This window comes from Emydura macquarii, unplaced genomic scaffold (genome assembly GCF_026122565.2).
Source record: "Emydura macquarii macquarii isolate MOO-44397 ecotype Brisbane River unplaced genomic scaffold, CSIRO-AGI_Emac_v2 contig_431, whole genome shotgun sequence".
Classification (NCBI taxonomy): Eukaryota; Metazoa; Chordata; order Testudines; family Chelidae; genus Emydura; species Emydura macquarii.
This window is the reverse complement of record NW_027130568.1, coordinates 14,676,688-14,698,061: the sequence shown is the minus strand read 5'-3', so window position 1 is coordinate 14,698,061 and position 21,374 is coordinate 14,676,688. Positions and strand designations below refer to the sequence as shown.

General features: G+C 43.0%; 1 protein-coding gene across 1 annotated transcript in view; it reads left to right on the top strand.

Moving 5' to 3' along the window:
- CDKAL1 (CDK5 regulatory subunit associated protein 1 like 1) overlaps positions 1-21,374 on the top strand; it is a 621,365-nt gene that overhangs the window by 227,837 nt on the left and 372,154 nt on the right. Inside the window, exon 7 of the mRNA XM_067537586.1 lies at positions 5,683-5,731. Within this exon, the coding sequence (XP_067393687.1) occupies positions 5,683-5,731 (49 nt within the window). The remainder of the gene's footprint in view (positions 1-5,682; positions 5,732-21,374) is intronic.

Here is a 21,374-nt window from a genome sequence, read left to right as displayed (position 1 = left end):
AGGAAGCTATCCATCTGCGGGACTTTGCCGTGAGGCACGATTTCCACTTGACTGCCTCTCACCTCCGGGAGTGAGGAACGACAAGGCGGATCATCTCAACAGGTCATTTCTACACAGCCACAACTCGTTGTTGTGCCCAGAGGTGGAGGCTATGATCTTCCAGAAGTGGGATGTTCCCCAGCTGGACCCATTCGCGTCGGCCTGGAACATGAAGTGTCTGAGGTTCTGCTCGCTCCGGGGTCATGAGACAGGGTCAATTTCCAACGCGTTCCTCATGAACTGGACGGGGACCCTCATATATGCGTTTCCACCCATTCCGCTCCTACCCAAAGTCCTGCTGAAATAAAGAGGGACAGGACAAACGTTATACTCATCGCTCCAGCCTGGCCAAGACAGCACTGGTTCAGCATGCTGCTGGACCTTTCGATCGCCCCACTCTCGAGCTCCCGAGGCGACACAAGCTTCTATCCCAGGCCCATGGTCGTCTGTTGCACACGGACCTGGACTCCCTGCATCTCACGGCCTGAAGGCTCTGTGGCTGATGGAAGGAGAAAGAGCCTGGTCGGTGCAGGTCCAGCAAGTCCTGCTTGGCAGCAGGAAGCCTTCAACCCAGGTCATGTTTCGGGCCAAGTGGAGGCGGTTTACCTGTTGGGCAGAGTCCCGGAGTATTCCGCCCAGCCTCTCGCCTATACAGGCGGTCCTGGAGTACCTGCTACAGGTAAAGCTCCAGGGTCTGGTGCTGGCCTCATTGAAGGTTCACCTGGTGGCCATTTCGGCCTCCCCCCAGCTGCTAGCGGGGAGATAGCTGTTCTCCCATCCCATGTCGGTCAGGTTCCTCAAGGGGGTGGAGAGGCTTTATCCTCAGGTCCATGACCCGATGCCTCCCTGGGATCTCAACATGGTCCTCTCGAGTCTCACGGGGATCCCCTTTGAACACATGGTTTCATGACCTCTGCTCATCCTTTCATGGAAGGTAGCCTTCCTGGTGGCTATTACCTCAGCCAGGAGGGTCTCCGAGATTAGGGCCTTGACCTCGGAGCCCCCTTATACAGTATTCTATAAGGACAAGGTTCAGTTGAGGCCACATCCAGCCTTCCTATCCAAGGTGGTTTCCCAATTTCATTGTAATCAAGATATTTTTCTCCCCGTGTTTTTCCCAAACCTCATGGTTCGGAGGAGGAGAGGAGATGGCATTTACTGGACATGAGATGAGCCCCCTGGCCTTCTACATTGAGCGCACAAAGCCGTTCCAGAAATCGAAACAGCTCGTCATCACAGTGCGTCGACTTCCTGATCGATTGAGCTGGTCTACCACTGATGAAAGGTGCACAAAAAAGGGTCATAACGGACAACCTGGCTGTATTATATTCTGTTACCAACTGTGTAATGCAACACCCTCATCTTCAATACCCACGCACTCTATATGAGGTCAGTCTCCTTGTCAGTTGCCTTTTCCCAGGGTATCCCTGTCTCAGAAATCAGCAGACCAGCTACGTAGGCATCTGCACACACCTTCGCCAAAATCTATGCCATCCTGGGGGTTCAGTTGCAGACACCAAATTTGGTGCTACAGTACTATCATCCATATCAGACTTGACTCTGAAGTCCCAGCCTCTAGTGGTGGGCACTGCTTGGGAGTCACCTACAGTGGAGCTCCCATAGGACATTACTTGAAGAAGAGGTTACTCACCTTGTGCAGTAATGATGGTTCTTTGAGATGTATGTCCCTGTGGATGCTCCATGACCCACCCTCCTCCACTCTACTTTGGCGCTCAATTAGTTGGCTCTCTGGTAGAAAAGGAACTGAGGAGGGAATGCCTGTGCATGCTAGCTAGCCTCGTGGCTGGTGGAGAGCAGTGCATGTGTGGGAGGTATAGACTGCTACCAAAAATCTCTGATCAGCAGTGGAGGCGCAGAAACACCTACAATGGAGCACCAATAGAGGGTCACATCTTGAAGAACTATCATTACTGCACAAGATGAGTAACTTTTCCCAAAGTCTGTTGTTTTGTGTGTTCAGAATAACCATAACATTTTATAGGAGTACAGGAACAGCACAGAAAGAGGCTGTGAGCGCCAGTGTCAGGGAAAGGAGGTAGATGTTGGTGAAGCCCTGTGGCTCTGGTTTCAGCATATGCTTAGCTGTGGTCCAGCTTGGTGCTGAGCACTTCAGTGTTGGCAGAAAGCCTCTCTCCTGGCACCCTCGTCCTCTCACCACCACCTGACACCTCTGATGCCGAAGTAGTGGCCCAAAACGATTCATGATGAGCGGGGTCACTCACTGTCACTGAAGTTGGTTAAGAAGGGCGCAGGGGCGGCAGCAAGACCCACGTTGGGCCACTCACCTCTACTGACCTCAAGGGGATCTACGTCCGCACAGGTGTCAATTCCGATTCCAGCCCTGCCACCAACGCCAGGGAGTGGCAAGGGCCCTCAGCACTTGATAGTCCCCACTACACCAGAGGCGTTTGAAGCCATGAAGGACCTCCTGGCAATTCCTGTGCCGCCCATTCCAAGGAAAGGGAGGCCACAACAAGAGCTGGCTATCCCATCGAGGGGTTCGTCAAGGGGAAAGCCAGCATTAAGACCAGTGTGCCTGTGACGCACACACACTTAATTCAGAATGGACATGAGCAACATATGTCGAAGAACATCAGTTATGAGGTAAATAACTGTTCTTTACTGGCAACTTCTGGATAATAGCAGCTTTTAACTGGGAGCCAAGAGGTTGCTATTAAAGGAATGTATTGTACACTGCCATCTCTAAAATAAGAATAATGCTTCCATATCTCACAGGGGTTTATAAGGCTAGAATGCATTAATATTTGTGAGGCTTACACTCTTTGGCATCCTAGCCAAAAGCTAAAAGCCTTTACAAACATGAATCCTAGTGTGTATTTCAGGAAAGGAATAAATTGTATTGAATTTTTGTGGAATGATTTTAAATGGCAAAACTGTTTGGAGGACTGTAAGTCCAGCATATAGGTACACGTTTGCTTTTCAGAGCTGTGAAGTAGAGAGGTTTCATGCAGAGAGCTCTCTTAACAAGTGCTGCTCATGGTTTAAATATCTGATACTGCTTATTCAGGTTAGAGATGCTTGAGTCTGTAAAGCCAGGCTGCAAGGTAACTGTACTTCAGACACGCAAATGTTCAGACTGAAAATTTGGTAATTAAATAGAAAGCAATGCTTTCAAAAGTGTCACCTCTACTAAATATTTCTGTTTGTCCTATAATTAAAAGACCACACAAAACCAACACTATAATAGAGCAATTTTTTGTTAACATTGTATTTAATGATACATCAAAATATTTCACAGGAATTTCCAACCATGTTCAATTAGCAAGGGACGTAAAAGGCCAATAAGAAGAGGTTCTTTAAATAATTTGGAGCAAGAGAAAAACGAAGGAAAGTGAAGTTCTTTTACTTAACAGGGGAAGATATCTAATAATGACATCAAGAAGGCTGAGGTGTTTAATGCCTCTTTTGCTTCAATCTTCCCTTAATGGTGACCAGATACTCAACATGGTTAATATTACCAACAAGGGAGAAGAAATGCAAGCCAAAATAGGGAAAGAACAGGTTAAAGAATATTTAGGTAAGTTTATATATTCAAGTCAGCAGGGCCTGATGAAATTCATCCCAGGTACTTAAGGAACTAGCTGAAGCCATTTTGGAATTGTTAGCAATTATCTTTGAGAACGTATGGGAGGATGGATGAGGTCCCAGAGTACTGGAAAAGGGCAAACATAATACCTATCTTTAAAAAGGGGAACAAAGAGGACCCAAGGAATTACAGATTAGTCAGCCTAACTCTGATACCTTGAAAGACACTGGAACAAATTATTAAATAATCAGTTTGCAGGCTCCTTGAGGATAATAGGACTATAAGGAATAACCAGCATAGATTTTTGAAGAATAAAACATGCCAAACCAACCTGATTTTCTTCTTTGGCAGGGTTAATGGCATAGTAGATGTAGAGAAGCAGTAGACATGATATATAGTAAGGGCTTTGACACAGTCCCACCTGACATTCTCATAAATAAACTAGGGATATACAGTCCCTAGATAAATTACTAAATGTTGGGTGCACACCTGGTTGAAAGACTGTGCTCAAAGAGTTGTTATCAACGGTTCATTGTCAAATTGGGAGTGCATGTGTAGTGAAGTCTCACAAGGGTCAGTTCTGTGTCTGGTACTATTCATTATTTTCATTAATGACTTGGATGATGGAGTGAAAAGTGTGTTTATAAATTTTAAGACACCAAACTGAGAGGGGTTAGAAGCACATTGGAGAACAGGATTAGAATTTAAAACAACCTCGACAAACTGGAGAATTGGTCTAAATTCATAGTTCTTCTCTTAGGAAGGAAAAACCAAATGCACAGCTACAAAATGGGGAATAACTGGCTAATTGGTAGTATTGCTGAAAAGGATCTGGAGTATATAATAAATCACAAATAGAATGAGTCAACAATATAATGCACTTGTGAAAAAGACTAATATAATTCTAGGGTGTATTAACAGCCCGCTCTACCCAGCATTGATGAGGTCTCAGCTGAAGTGCTGTGTCCAATTCTGAGTGCCATGCTTCAGGGAACATATGGACAAATTGGAGAGAGTGCAGATGAAAGCAATGAAAGTCATAAAAGGTTTAGCAAGCCTGACTGATGAGGAAAAGTTTAAAAAACAAAACAAAAAACTTGGCATGTTTAATCTTGAGAAAAGAAGACTGAGAGGGACCTGATATCTGTCTTCAAATATATTAAGGGTTGTTGTAAAGAGGACTGTGATCAATTGTTTTTCATGTCCACTGAAGGTAGAACAAAAAATAGTGGGCTTAGTGTGCAGCAAAGGAGACTTAGGTTAGATATAAGGAAAAATCTTTCTAACTGTAATGATCGTTAAGCTCTGGAATAGGCTTCCAAGAGAGGTTGTGAAATCCCTGTCATTGGAGAATTTTAAGAACAGGATGGACAAACACCTGTCAGGGATAGTCTGTGTTTCATGTGTCCTGCCACAGCTCAGGAGTCTGGACTTGATGACTTCTTGATGTCCCTTCCAGCCCTACACTTCTATGATTTTATGTTTGTTTGCTCTCCTGGGGACACTGTACTTCCCTCAAAGGGCCTTGTTGAATCCTCCCTTGAAATCTTTCTACAGAGCATGATCTTCTCAGTTGTGGTCATTAAGACTCTGGTTTAGCAAGGAATTTAAGCATGTAACTAGTCCCACTAAACTATGTAACTAGTTCCACTGTGGGACTACTCACTTGCTTTTAAAGTTAAGCACATGCTGAATTGGGGACCAAGTGGCTAATGGTTGTAATATTTCTTTCTGCAGATCACTTAGTGAGAGGGGGATTTCCATTTGGGTACCTCACTACCCAACACTCCCAGTCTTTGCATTCCTAGTTCTCAAAATGTAGTTTGAATGCTTCGTGGAACAGTAAGTTTATAACCTGATTGGTAATGGAGGCAATGGCATGTAGCTTAGAAGGAACCAGTGCTCTGTACTCTGCCCAAGACAAAATAATAGTACACAATACTATGCTAAATGGAAATATAACCAAAAACTATTTTAGTTTCCTCCCCACCGCTGAATGAAACACGTGTGAAACAAGAACCTTTTCAAATCCCTCAAAACAGCTTACTTTATTGATCTTCTGGTCCTTTTTTCAGGTTCAGCAAATAGATCGTGTAGTAGAAGTTGTGGAGGAAACTATTAAAGGTAAGTCTTACAGTTGAAATAACTGCTGTTATGCTGAATGCTGTGAGCTTTATTTAGTAGACACATTGTTGACGTGTTCCCCACCATTTTAGCCTTGTTTTGATCAGATAAGTAAATGAAGAATTTTCTGTTCATGTTATGCTGTGTACTAGGCAATGTATGCATCACAAAAGTAATAGTTACAAAGATAAAATATGATGAAGTCTGTGGTTACTAGATTTAAAGAGAGAAGATTCTGTGGAAATGTTTTAAAAATATTTTACCTATCTAATTAGGATAGATGGATTGTGTTTATATGTTGTTTATGATCTCTTGGTCTGTGTTGATCACACTCAATGCTATAAACTCATTTTCATATCTTTAGAACTCTCATAGTTTCTGTTTTTAGATATTTCATCTCATTTCCCTAAGCCACCTTCAACAGAGCAGATAAATGATCTACTGGTTTAGTGGTTCTTTTGTAACTATGTTGGTTGTTAGCTCTTGCTGTGTTCGTGTATACACACAAAATATTTTGCAGTGAAGTATTGTAAAGAGTGCATTGTTTTTTCAGTCTGCAAGTGAACATTCATTATTTAATAAATCAATTTGTCTGGTTCTTTCTGGGCTACATGATATTGTCTCCATTAACAGTCAGGTTGTAAAATTACTGTTCCATGAAGCATTCAAACTACATGGCTCCGCCTAAGTGGCTGTGCTTTTAATGTAAACAAGCAGCTGGTCCATGAGATGTTGTCTGTAACTTTAGTTTTTGAGTATGAAAAGTTTTTGGACCAGAGCATGAAAATGCATAAACCAGACTAAGTAAAGAAGCTGCTTCTATTAAGAGATTATGTAGCGTGCTTTAAAGGTTCTACAAAGTATAATTTGAGTGGCTGACTAAAATGACACTTGTACTGCTTTCATCTTGCTTTTAAAAATGAAATCTGCCTGCTTATGTACTCCCAACCAAAACATCATACATCATAATTTGCTATTACTTTAATTGACACTTGTCATAGCATAAGACTGCAATGCAGATTCCCTCAAAAAGATCAAATTCTGCCTGCCTCATTCACCTTGACCTGTACCTTAGTCTGCGAATAGTCCCACTGAAATCAGTAAAACTACTTGGACAGTGAAGAAGCATTACTGAAATCAGTGGAACTACCCATGGAATAAAGTATTGCACAGTGGGGTAGGGGGGGCAGAATGAGGTCCAATATGATGAGGCAAAGGGATAGAATAAGCTTTTATGGAGGTTTTTTGTTGCTGCTTGCTTTCTTATAACATACTAAAAATAGAAACAGTTCTCTGTGGTGATCTTTTGGTACTTGCTGGCATTAAATGAGTCAATCGTTGCCTCAGGAGAACCATGCTGCTGCTCATTGTAACCTCTTAGAAAGTTTAGCTGCTGTGTCATCCAGAATTAGTGTCTTGCATCTTAATGAGGTGATCCATCTGCTGGTGTACATAAGACCCTTAAAACGGTGATGGGAAGCACCATGATATTCATAAGTCCGCACATCTTCAAATCTCTGATTTTCTGTGTGCGTGTACTCTTTTGGGTGGGGGAGTCACAGTAAGATTATCACTTAAGTCAGTCTCCCTTCTCTGTGAAAAAAGGGCCCTACAATGTTTATACTGAGAAATGACAGTGCTGCATTTTGATAAAATGGTGATTATGTACTGTGTTACTGAATAACAAGTCTGGCTTGAGAACTAACTAGGAAATTTGTGGCAAAAATGATTTGATTCTAATTTATTTAAAAATTGTACTTCACTGCTAATATTGCAGTTCTGAAGTGTTGCTGTTCGTTAAAATAGCAGTTTTGAAGCTTCTTGTAAAAATGCCTATATATAAAATTAAACTTTAGAAAAGTGAGAATTATGGAAATAAAATTCAGAGAAACTGTGCATAACCTTGGGACTCAGTTCCCTTGCTGCTTATCCTAATTATGAATTGGATAGAAAGAATTAACTGGGCTGTTCAATTCAATAGTTATTTCAGGGTTTTTTGAAAAGGGAGTGGGACTCATAGTTTATCAAAGATTTATTGGAGAATACAAACTGTAAATGTAAAATGCTAAACTTAAGTCTAATAGAAGCTAAGGTAGTTAATTGAAAGGGACATTGTCAAGTAAATTTAGATTCCAAATGTAGATTATATGAAAAGCTAACACAATAAAAGTGTTTCCATGTAATTAGAAAAAGTGTTTCAGAGGTAAACTATTTTTAAGAGAGTAATATTCCTCTGCATATTTGAAATCCAAATATAGGAGCATTCTTCTAGTATATGAATGAGAGTGTGCATCTAATTAGATACTAATATAAAGAGAATGAAATTGACTAAGGCATTTTCATTTCCAAGCTGTTAAATTCAGTAAATTAAAATACCTAAGATGTTATAAATAATACAAGTAAATTCAAGTGCTGTGTAACTCAAATGTTTTTGTAAGGCTGATGTGCCATGTGTTACAACTTTGGTGCCTTCGTCTTCCAGAAAAGAATAGTATGGAGCAAAAGTGTAACAAAAGTGTGAGGTCTAATTTCTGCTAGTAAATTAATGTCACAGCCCTGGTTACTATGATGTTGTTTAGTTGGGAAATTTTATAAATGAAAATGAGATGGTTACTCTTTTTTGTCCAAAACTGACAGAGGAGTGGCTAAATGTTTCATAAAAATTTATCAATGTATATTACGGTTGTACATATTTTTTTAAAAAAAGTATATTTTGCAGTGGATGGCAAACCTCTCTAGGGTCATTCGCAATCCAGAGAACTCAGTGCTAGGTAGGTCCCATCCCATCATCCACAGAAGCTATAAATATTGTTGAGTCTTCAGTGCCTCTCAAGCCATGTATAGCTGCAGCAACCCCATTTGAGCTGCTTCTACGTTCAGAAGTGATAAAAGAGGGATGCTCCTGTTTCTGTCTAAAGGAATTATTTTTCTCCACAAACTTGAATAATGTTTACTCTGGATATCTGAACTGAATAAACTTACACAGCATAACATCAGGACTTTACAGGATTGCATGTCAAATATAGACATCAGCATTCTTATCATGCAGTCTGAAAATATTTTCCATACTGTAAAGCACAAAGGATTCTTTCTCCAAGAATCAGGCAGCATAGACAGTACCGGAGAGGTTTATTCATGATACCGGGAAGTCTGATAAATCAGCTTCAACTTCATGATGTTACAGTGGTCAATTATATACCCTTTCTTATTGACTACATAGTACATTTTAAATGCTTTATCTATTCACTTACAAATACAGACATTGTCCCATCCGGAGAGAACAACAGTGATAATGGTCTTTACATACATGCAGAGACACTTTTAATCACTTTAGTTACATCAAGGATACTAGGGTTACACTCGGGGGGTGGGGAGGGTATCCTTACAGATAGGTGGCAAACAGGAATTTCTAAAAGCAAATGTGCTGTTCTCATTAGAATTAGAATCACTAAGAGGACATCTAGCTACCCGAGTCATCGGATGTTTGCACTAGCCATTTACATGAGTTTTAATGTACAACTTGTTAGCTGAAAACAGTCTCAAGCCTTACAATACAGTTCTTAGAGAGATTGTCCTAGTATCAGTTTCCAAAGTAGTGCTCTTTATAGACTGAGTCCATGCTTGCTCAGGTGTTTGAGATTTTTGTTTGACTCCTGAGCTGAAATAGTGCAAGAAACACGGATCCCAGAGGTGATATGGAAAGGAAAACCTGATAAAATTTCCTGATAAATTCCACATTCCCCCGCCCAATAATTTCCTCTTCAATTAAACTAAGAAAAAAAAGACTAGTTCCATTAGTGAGTTTGAAACCTACATGAATTAGGAGCGATCGCCATACCTTCAGAAGAGGATAATTTCTCTGGAAATTAGTCAAAAATTATTTCTACTAGACTGGAGATTTTTATCTTTAGTCTTGGATCTAGCTGTTTAAATCATAGTCAGGAAATCCAGCTTCAGAGAGAAGACGCATCCTACTGATTTGAGAAATAGACCTCCAAAGATGTCCTTTGCTTCATAGACTTGAAAATAATATATTTGCATGTTCCCATTGGCCCTTTTGACTTCACTTCAGCTTTCTATATTTTAGAAATAAACTCCAAACCTTTTTATTTTTTGGCCTACCTCTGTCCCCTCAAGTCTCCAAGACACAAGAAGAGAAGATTCACATTTGTCATCATATCAACAGCCTGTTTAGAAAACTACTTTGATTCAGAATATTTAAGAGATAGAGTTCCATTCAACTCTTACATCACCATGGCTTTTATCACAAATCTTAAAAAGTCCTTAATTCCTTTTATGATCTGTTACAACTCTCTGAAATTTCTTCTCTCTCATGATTAGACTGTTGACTTTGGTAAATTTTAGACACTGTGCCATGTGAGTGATCATTTCCAGAGGATTCCAGTAGTAATCATATGACTGTACCTGCAGCTTCTTGGAATACACTTATTCTGTGTGAATACCGTGCATTAGAATATATTTAAGTTTTGGCAACTTCAGGTTTTATATTGCAGAATTGTAACTTTTATCACCAAAGCTTGTAGTAGATGCTGTGTGTACCAAGACTCTGGATCTCAAGCAAAAACCAATTCCCATGGACGAGACCAGCCATTTGCATTTGTTCTTATCACCAAAGGAGTAGAAGATTTCTCAGTGACTTGTTTCCAGGAAGATGTAACCAAGATTCATCAGACTTCCCCGCAGTAGAAATGATTCTAAGATTATGGAGATTCACTGGTAAAGGAAAGAGAACTTTTTGTCTCCACCACAGCCGTATCATAGTATATAAGATCTTGAATACTCTCTATAGTACAGCAATTGGACTTGGAATACTTTTTACGTCACTGGCACGTCAACTTCTTCCCCAGACATTTAATCTGTCATAGCTCTGTATTCCAAGATGATCTGTGAGGATGACATACAGAATAGGGCAAATGGTGGAACTACTGTATCAGTGATGTAGGACAGAATATGATGATGTTGTATTAATACTTCATGAATGAAATGCCTCTATTTGCTGGTATTCACACTGTAAATAAGATTGAAACCTATTTGGAGTCATCCATCTCAGTTAATGGACTAATAAAGTAGGCTTTCCGCATTGATGGGGGGGTCACAGGATATCTGTACCTATGCTGGGGTCACATTTACAAGTCAGCATTTTTCACATGATTGTAAAAACCTCATTTTTGTCATAGGGTATGTGTTTAAAGTGGTTTTAAAGGGTATATACAATGGTGGGCAAAGGAATAAGCCTTACTCTCATTGTAGACTGAGGGAGGGGCCATAACTGCTAACTCTTAAAATACATTTTAATTCTCAGTTTCCACTTTTCAATAATTGAAACCCTTAAAGCCATTGTAGAAGTTAGAGGTTGGGGCATGTTTTTTCTTAGACATCAGTTTACTTTTAAATTTCCTTTTGAAATTAAATCTTGCTGGAGGGTTTTGGTTTTTTTTTCTTTAGGGGCTAGAACTGAAGTATTCGTACACAATTTATTCCACTTTTGGGGCATGGGGAGAATATAAGTGCAGGTTGAATCATGTTGTGTCGGTCTGACGTTTTCACAAAATACAGTGTTATAATGGGTCACTGGACTTGATTGTTGAAAACAAGCAAAGGAAATTACTTCAGGCTTGAATCTTTCATACTTCACATAACCTCTCTAGATTTCAGTCACATTGACCTGTCTGGTGAAGTAGCCCATCCGTTCCTAGTTTAAATATTAACCAGTGTTTGCCAACTGTTTAATTGGCCTCATATGTTAACTAATTATGAATCTCTGATAGTATGTTAGCAGTTCACCTAAAGGTGAGTGTATAAATGACGTGTATATTGTATGTGCTAAAATATAGTATTCTTACTGATAAGATTGCCTACATAATAAGTGTGTGACTTTTGCCAGTACATTAAATAATAATTGCATGCGCTGTCTGATTTCACCATGCTGATAATGTTTCAAGAATAAAATGTTCTCACCTTTTCACATCTTCATAATTGTTGAGGACAAGCAACACATTGAGAAATGCTGAAGGAATAAGAGCCAAAATAAAGACTAAAAACTGTAGGAGTCAGGCTGGGTTAAATGTAATATTTGGTGTACTGTATGGAAAATTAGCAATTTGTGACTGAAGTTCAGCTTGAGGTGGGATGGAAGCTGTTAGAAGGAGAGAAAGAAGATGGGAGCTCTGCCGGCCCCCTTGAGAGAAAAGAGAAATGATGATTGGGGAGGTCAAGTTAGGGAGGGAAGACAGAATGATTGTAGAGAGGAAAATTGAGGAGGAAGGAAAAGGGACAGAGGAAAGGAGGCGAGAGAATTGAGCAGTATGAAGAGAGGAATTTTGCTATAATACAATAGATAGAGGAAACTGGAAAAAATATAGAATAGTGAAGCAGACAATGGATGTAGAGAGAGACCACATCAGGAGAAACAGAGGAGAGGAGATATAAGAGAGAAAAACAGAGGGAAACAAAAAGGGAGAGGGGGAGAAGAGAGAGATGCGGGAAATCCATTCTTCCAGAAATAACACCTCGTCCATTCTTCTTCAATAAGAATTGAGCCAGGCATTATTCCATGGGGAAACTTAAAAAATAGAGACAAATATGCAGAAGAGGGCAGGATCATGTCACATTGTTTACAATTTAAAATTTATAGATGTAAAATAGATTCTTCTTCGAGTGCTTGCTCATGTCCATTCCATTGTAGGTGTGTGCACACCTTCATGCACGGTTACTGGAACTTTTGTCCCTTTATCAGTACCCGTAGGGCCGGCTTCGGTGCCCCCTGTAGCCCCGTGCACATGCCGCGGTATATGAGTACAATGGTATATACAATGGTATATGAGTATACCATATGGTATATGCCGTGGTATATGAGTACAGATTGGGCCCAAAAGGCTTGGAGAGAAAGATGTTTGAAAGCTAGCACAGCTATAGCAGATGCTGGTGAGGAACGGGGGGCACAGCCGAGTTTCAGTGCCAACTGCCTTTTGTTATCTCCTCAGCGGAAGTGATTTGGGGTTTTCTTTTCTATCCTTTGTTCAACCAAGAATTAGTTGCAAGGCAGCAATGCCACATGAAGTTAGTTATTTATGGATATTGTTTTTTATACCAGTCAATATTTGGCATACCCCTCACCACTCTGAATTTAGTTGTTGGCCATGCAACTCGCAGCAGGTTGTACTGGGTTACATGGTACCAGGAGCATTATGTGCCTGACCAACCAGACCCCATTTTTACTGTTAGTCTCCTATTTTTAGAGATTATATAATGGAAACACTGGCTAATTCTGAAGTGTACTCGTGCTGGGGGTGGAGAATATATCTGGTGAGTGGAAAATCTAATGTAAAAATACATTATACTGTGACATTTTGGCTTCCAGTGTCTCCAGGCAGGTTAACAAATGGGTGGGGAGAAAACTTTTTGTAGATCTATTGAACTAATGCTAGACCAGGTAAATGTATATATTTCAACCTAAGATCATACAACATTCTTGTTTTGCTTGTGTGATATGTCAGGATCAGAGGGCAGCCGGAGAGTGGTAGAAGGGAGATATATAAGCCTTAGAATGATCAGAGCCTTGTTCTCTGTGGACTAAGCAGGGGTTACTAAATGGCAATTAGGAGCACCTGTTGACAATTAAGGCCCACCCAGACAGGCTGTGGAGTGAGCTGGAGGTAGAGTTGGAGAAGTGCTGCGATTGACTGGAGGATCAGAGAAGAACCCCAAGAAAGATACAGAGATCAGGAGGGGGGAAACTTGCTTACGCAGAGCAGACGCACTCCCTTGGCACTGAGGCCTAAGAGAAGAGACCTTGCCCAGGAAGAGAGGGGGCAGGGAACAAGGAGTTGAATGGGCAGAGGGGTAAGTAGCCCCAGGGAAAGAATTGCAGCCTCGGACACTGTCAGCAGAGCATAGTTGCTATTCATAGGGCCACTGGGCTGGGACCTGGAGTAGAGGGCGGGCCCAGGTCTCTTCCGCCTCCTTTCCCCACTGGATATTACTGGAGGTGCTTGGAGATTGGGTAACTGGTGGTGCTCTGACCCACTACGTGAGGGAAAAGTGGAGCGGAGCCAACAGTTTGCCGTACTTGCTACTTTTTTCATATGAGGCTTTCTCTGATGCTCTGTATAGGTCAAACTATTATGAATAAAATATGCTTTTTTTATTCAATGACATTTCTGAATTTGTAATCTTTTGTGGATGCAGTCTGGGCTACTTTATATCAGTGTGATCTTTGTTGAGTCTTGTTTGCAGTATCACGTGTAACTTAGAACAATACTGTACTTCTACAATGGAGCCTATTTAGAAAGTGAGAGTCCCTGCATGGTGGGAATTTGAAATGCTACATGGATCAAGTTAATCTCAATTACTAACTTTATTTCCACTAGATGTTTGGGGTTTTTAGCACAGTGGGATGTTTCAAAGCCTGTGGGTCTAATGGAAAATGCTGAGCTTTTCACATGTTGCCACAATAGTTTAATTAACTGAAATGTATCCTTCCCATTGTAGTCAATTTTCCAAGTTCTGGACACCTATGTTTATGGTGTCAGGAGATGCCTCTTATTAACAGCAAAATTTACATTTTTAACCATGGTCATTAGGTCATTTTCCATTCCTTGTGCTGACAGTTGCCCTCACAAGAACTTCTGTGGCACTGCTACAGAGTAAGACCAGTCTCTCATGACATGTATCATTCCATTATCATTTGTGAGCAATGAAGTCACTTTAAAAAATAATGCATTTCATGGAGTCAGTGCTGCTTGAAAGAACAGATGACTTCTTGGTCAGGGGATTTGGTGATGCAACACATGGGTTACACGAATGGATAATAGCACAAGGAGATATAACATCTGGGTAATTTACAGATGGCTTAATGGAACAACATAGAGATTTGTGATTTGCCCAACATTTTGTTGTTGTCGTTTTGTCTTCTACCTTTTGTAGTTAGACATTATCTGCATGGCTAAATAGTAGCCTTAATTGCTATCTCACAAGTTAAAGAAAGAGCTTAACACATGGCCTTCACAGCACTCCCACCTGTTGCTGATATATGGGGAGAATCAAGAACTTCATTTAGATCCTACTGTCTGGCACTGCAAAATACTTATGATCCCATATGACATTGGGGTACCCTCCTACTCTTGATTTTGGTTAACTTTCTGCTCTTTGTGGTGCAGATTTAATCCCATAAAATGGAACTCAGTGTAGAGTTAGGTAATATGAATATTCCACTATGTATTAGGTACTACTTAATTCTACAGTTAGTCTTGTTAGATGGCTTAAAAGCACTTGTTTACATAGCTGCAGTTGCTCACCAACAAAGATCATGCTGCTGTGCAGCCTGAAGAAAGTTGATCTCTAAGCTGAAACTGGCTTATAATGTTGAATGGAAGAGATGCTACTTAATTGTTGTAACAAATTGCTCTTTTAACAGATACCAAAATGAAGTTATTCTTGCCTGAGATTTTCAATCCTTGCACTAACTGAGGTTGTGAAAAGGAAGGTGGCTGATCCTCATAGTCCCACAATCCAACAAAAAACAGCCCTGAAAGACAACTGTAAACTGGAAGCATTTCTAAGCTAATATGATACTTTTTTCTTACCTCTACCCATGCTGGTGATAGGGAGATGATCTCCATATTTTGTCAGAACCAATGAAAATCCTTCAATTTATTCACAGACAAACGCACACAGTCCTTGGACTAGTAAAGTAGGTGAAAAGAAGTGACTCTCTTTCATTCTATTGACACTTCTTGAACCAAACTGGCTTTTCTGGAAGCAGGACTCCTTTCTGTGATGACAGGAGACACTGTTCCTGTCAGAATGGTGTTTCTCTTCCTTCATGTCATATTCTACAGTGTCTACCTCTTAACTTTCAGTCTCAGTTTTGTTTTCCTTTTTTGTCTCTACCCCCCCCCCCACATCAGTTTCTTTTGTCTTTCATTGTATTCTTTCATCTCACTGTTCTATGTTCTTTCCTCCCTCTGTTTTCTTTCATCTTTTTTATTTAATCGCTTTAGATCCCATAACTACTGACTTCTCTTCCCTTGAGGCATGATTTTGCTTTGATTTCCCTCTGCCCACATACAAACACTTTTCTTATGCCTGTATGACAACTTTTGTATTCTTCACCACTCTGCCTCCCTCCTTATCTATCCCTTCCTTCAGCCTTTTGTTTAAGGAGATTCTTCGTTTGTCTTCAGTTTGCAGATTCTCTACATCCCCCAGCTTCATTGCCTGTGTATGCCTCTGGTAGGGCATTACCATTAGAGAAAAGAAGATTTGCACTTAGTGAGGGGCAGGGGTGCCAGTGGAAGGAAGTATATACAAAAGTATGTGAAAATAGTGTATAATCTTAGCTCTCTGAAGATGCAGGAAAAGACTCCCACCAGTGCGCTTTATTTGCAGGTTGTTACCCACCACTGTCTGACGCACAGTCTGGCCTAACAACTTCAGGGGCCTCACTGCTTCAACCACTGACCAAGGGGAACTCACTTCCTGCTGTGACTTCTCCCTTTCAGGCTGTTTTCTTCTCCGCCCCCTTCCTGTGAGCCTTTATAATGCCTTGCTATTGAACCTGGCAGCTACTTCCCATTGGCCCACTCCAAACGGGCTTACTCAGCCGACTCCAATTCTCCATCAGTTAGGGCTCCAGGGGCAGAGGCTGGCTCAATCTGTTTTCATCCAGCACTCTGTCACATCCTTCCACACAAAATCATCCAAACATGTCAAACTGGCAAAAATTAGTCAATACAGCTTGGACTCTTTGAATATAATTCCTGTGATTTAAAAGCTTAGGTCAGTGTTTCTCAGCCAGTGAGTCCCAACCCACAGGAGGGTCATGATAGGTAGTAAGGCACTGAAAATTTTGTTAGGCCTTGTCCACACAAGCACTTATGCTGGCAAAACATATGTTGCTCAGGGGGGTATTTTTTCACTGACTCCAGGCCAGTTACCAGATCCTTGTCCCTATTTCCTAAACCATTTATCCCACTTCTCCCGTGCCTGGGCTCAGATAATATTGGACAGATGGGTTTTTCGCACGGTAGAGATGAGATGTTCCCTTCAGTTTTGTTCTCCCCCACTTTCCCCGTCCCACTTCCACCCACTTTCCCCGTCCCTCTTCAGGAACCCCTCTCACGAGCAACTTTTTATGCAAGAGGTGCAGCAAGTGCTACAAGCCGGAGCAATAGAGGTCCCTCAGGACTTGAGGGGAAAGGGGCTTTACTCCAGATATTTCCTGATCCCAAAAGCAAAAGGAGGTCTCAGACCCATTGTCAACCTGTGGAACCAGATTCATTAGAAAATTGAAATTCCGCAGGTTTCCCTAGCCTTGATCATCTCCTCTCTGGATCCAGGGGGACTGGTATGTTACCCTCGACCTAAAAGACGCCTATTTTCATATATCAATAGTATTGTCCCACAGAAGGTTCCTCAGATTCGTGTAAGACACACTCACTATCAATTAATGGTCCTCCCGTTCGGCCTCTCAGCTGCCCCAAGAGTTTTCACCAAATGTATGGAGGTCGTCGCCACCTTTCTAAGCAGACACCGTGTATAAGTGTTTCCATATCTGGACGATTGGCTGGTCAAAGGCCACTCCAGGGAACAGGTAGAAGCTCACATCTCTCTAATACGGTCAAACTTCATCAATCTGTTTCTTCAGTTGAATGTAACCAAATCAACATTATCCCCCGCACAGAGGATAGTGTTCGGAGGAACAGTCCTGGACTCGGTCCAGGCCAGAGCACTGCCTGACATGTCAGTGACCATGACAGTGTGGAACTGTCTGAAGCTCCTAGGCCAGATGGCCTCCTCCATGTATGTGGTCCGACATGCGAGGCTATGACTCAGACCTCTCCAATCTTGGTTGGCATCGGCTTATCAACCCAACAGAGACAAGCTAGACACGGTGATCTCACTTCTCCCTCAGGTCTTAGAATCTCTTCAGTGGTGGCTCAACACTCAGCTAGTTTGCCTGGGAGGGGTTCCATTTGCCAGATTATAGCTGTCAGCAGTGCTGGTTACAGATGCTTCAGCACTGGGGTGGGGAGTTCATCTCAGATTGCTGAGAACTCGAGATCTCTGGTCTCCAGAGGAGCAATTGCTCCACATAAATGACAGGGAACTGTGAGCAGTCTGGTTAGCCTGCCTGACGTTCCAATCTCACCTGGAAAGAAGAGGCGTGTCGGTAATGATAGACAACACCATGACGATGTTTTATATAAACTGACGGGAGCACGCTCCTCTCTCCTGTGCCGGGAAGCCCTCTAACTATGGGACTTCTGCATCGCACACTTGATACATTCTGGTTCTCAGAACAAGCTGGTGGACTGTCTCAGCCGTTCCTTCGGCAGCCACGAATGGCCCCTCTACTCGGATATCGTGAAACACATTTTTCAATGGTGGTGATTTCCCCAAGTGGACTTGTTCACAATGCGATCCAACAGGAAATGTTACCAATTTTGTTCCTTCCTGAATCACAGTCCAGGGTCATTAGCGGATGCATTCTCCTCCCATGGGTTCACCGTCTGTACTATGCTTTTCCGCCATTCCTGCTCATTCACAAGGTCCTCCTGAAGGTCTGCAGAAACAGGGCTTTGGTCATACTTATAACCCCAGCTTGGCCCAGACAGCACTCATATACAACACTATTGCAGTTAGCCATAGACACGCCGTTGGTACCGGACTTAATCACGCAGGACCACGGACGTGTGCAACATCCCAACCTAGGATCACTTCATCTCATGGGGTGGAAGCTGCATGGTTAAATCCGAAGGAAGCGATGTGCTCCACTGGCTTTTATTTTAGACTTATCTGCTGCATCTGAAGCATCTAGAGTTAGCAGCATCATTCATAAAGGTGCACTTAGCAGCGATCTCTGCGTTCCACCCAGGGGAGGGAGGTCACTCAGTCTTTGCCAACCCTATGGTGATCTGCTTCCTCAAAGGCCTAGAGAGGCTTTATCCTCTGTTCCACCACCCAATCCTGGCATAGGACCTTAACCTGGTGCTCAGCAGACTAATGGGACCCCCATTCGAGCCCTTGGCAACCCGCTTGCTTCTATATCTCTCGTGGAAGGTAGCTTTCCTTGTTGCGATTACCTGAGCCAGGAGAACCTGAACTCAAGGCTTTGACCTCCTACCCCCCTTCCCTCCATACATGATATTTCACAAGGATAAGCTGTAGTTATGACCCCACCCAGTTTTCTCCCACAGTGGTTTCCCAATTTCACACAGGTCAGGAAGTCTTTTTATCTCTGTTCTTTCTGAAGCCACATGCTAACAACAGGGAACACAACCTCCACTCCCTGTATGTTAGACGCACTTCAGCGTTCTATATAGAATGAACTAGACCTTTTCGTAAATCAAATCAGTTCTTCATAGCCACAGCGAAAAGGATGAAGCGTCTCCTGATATCGTCTCAGAGAATTTCGTCATGGATTACCTCTTGTATCAGGACTTGCCATGACTTAGCCAAAGTGTCAGCCCCAGCTCTGATAGTTCACACCACAAGGGCGCAGGGATCCTTGGCAGCTTTCTTGGCGCAGATCCCCACGCAGGGCTGCAACGTGTTCTTCTATCCACACATTTACATCATATTATGCCATCACCCAACATGCCAGAGATGACGCAGCATGTGGCAGAGCTGTGCTCCAGTTAGTGATTTCATGAGCTCCGACCCCTCCTCCAATGATCAGCTTGGGAATCAGCTACTTGGAAACGACATGAGCAAACACTTGAGGAAGAAAAAATGGTTACTTAACTTTCGTAACTGCTGTGCTTCAAGATGTGCTGCTCATGTCCATTCCAAGACCCACCCGCTTAGCCCTCTTGTCGGAGCCAGCCGGCAAAAAGCAACTGGAGAGGTTAGCAGAGCCGTATATACAATACCATGGAGGCACCATTCCAGTGGGTGCTGCACCAGCCCGACAGGTACCGCTAGGGGAAAAACGTTCTGATGACTGTGCACACATGTACTTGGAATGGACATGAGCAACACATCTCGAAGAACAAGAGTTACGAAAGGTAGGTAACCGTTTTTTACCAACCTGAAAAGTTTGAGAAACTGTTGTTTTGGTAAATAGAAAAGAGATATGGTTTCCTGTTTTGTTCACTCTAACATTGCGCTTTCTGTGATTGTTCTAAGGGGAATGAGTTGTATTTACTGATTTGTGTGTAAAACTGAGTTATGACTGGAAGCTTTATCTGTGGACTTTAGTGAACTTTGATTGATTTTAAATAGTTTCTAACATGATCCCATTAACACTTGGTATGAGTGGTTCTGTCCTACAGAACTGTTGACTTGATCTGGTTAGTATTATAATAGCATCATCTACATTGATTATCCAGTCGTTAGTGTCTAGCTTCTCTGAAGCTTTAGCCAGATCTTTAAACTTCTCTTAGATATTACATAAGTTCTACTTCGAGTGATTGCTCATATCCATTCCAATATAGGTGAGTGAGCGCCCCGTGCACTGGTTCCTGGAACTTTTTTGCCCTTAGCAAGCCCTGTAGGGCCGGCTCAGGCGTCCCCTGGAGTGCCGCTCTCATGCCGTGGTATATCAGGCACTGCCGGCCCTGAGAGCCCTCAGTTCGTTCTTTCCAGCCGTGACGGTTGTTGGAACGTTTGCCTCTTGCTAACAGCAGGTAGCTTCCCCGTTCTTCATTGTTAGTTGTTAATTAGTTTATAGTAGTTAAGTATAGCAGTTAAGTTTGAATAGTTAAGTGTTAGTGTTAGAAAATAGATAGCCCTCAGGTGCTTAAAGGTTGGGCCACGCCTGGCTCAACTGGTTTTAAGGCCTGTGCCGCTTGCAGCAAGGCTTTTCCAGTGAGTGATCCTCACAACCGCTGCCTCCGTCGTCTCAGGGAGCAGCACCGAAAAGACAAATGTAAAATTTGCAAGGCCTTCAAGCCTTGCGGACCCAGAAGGAGAGAGACACCCGCTTGAAGGCCATCCTGATGGAGTCCGCGCTCCGGCCGGACTCCAAACCAGCACGATCCCCTGCGGCACCAAGCGTCTCCTCAGTGCGGAGCGCCCCACCGGCACCGGAGTCGTCTTGTCAGCAACCTTCAGTGCAGAGGAAGAAGAAGCAGCAGGAAGCCGCCCACAAGGACTCCCCAGCACCGCCTGTTGGGCCGGGGGCCAGTCAGGAGATGCCCCAGCCACGTGCTGTGGAGAGTACTCCGGCACCGGCATCTCCCCGCAGGGAGCCTCCCCCGACTCCTGGGGGTGGGGGAGTGCCCCTGTAAGGGCCATCGACACCTGAGCCGTTTGCTGCAGCACATGTCCTGATGGGCATGCCCACGCCTCCGTCCCCCCCTTGGCCGAGGGCACCGGGACCGGTGTCTCAGGGTAAACCCGCGCTGGGTTGCCCTGGTGTGTGGTCGAGGCAGGAGTCCAGGTCTCCCCCCAGACAGTCGCGGAGGGTAGAGAGTGCGGGCTCCCCTCCCAGCTCCAACTCCGAGTCGTCGAGCTCCGCGGCACCAAGGGTGGTCGAGAGGCTCATGTACGAGGCGATGTCACTACAGTTCCGCCTGCAGGGGGATAGCACTTCGGGATCTCGCACCCTGGCACCGAGTCTAGCACGATGCCGGTCTCGATCCCCGGCACGCAGCCCAGCGCAGCTTCCGGTGCCCGA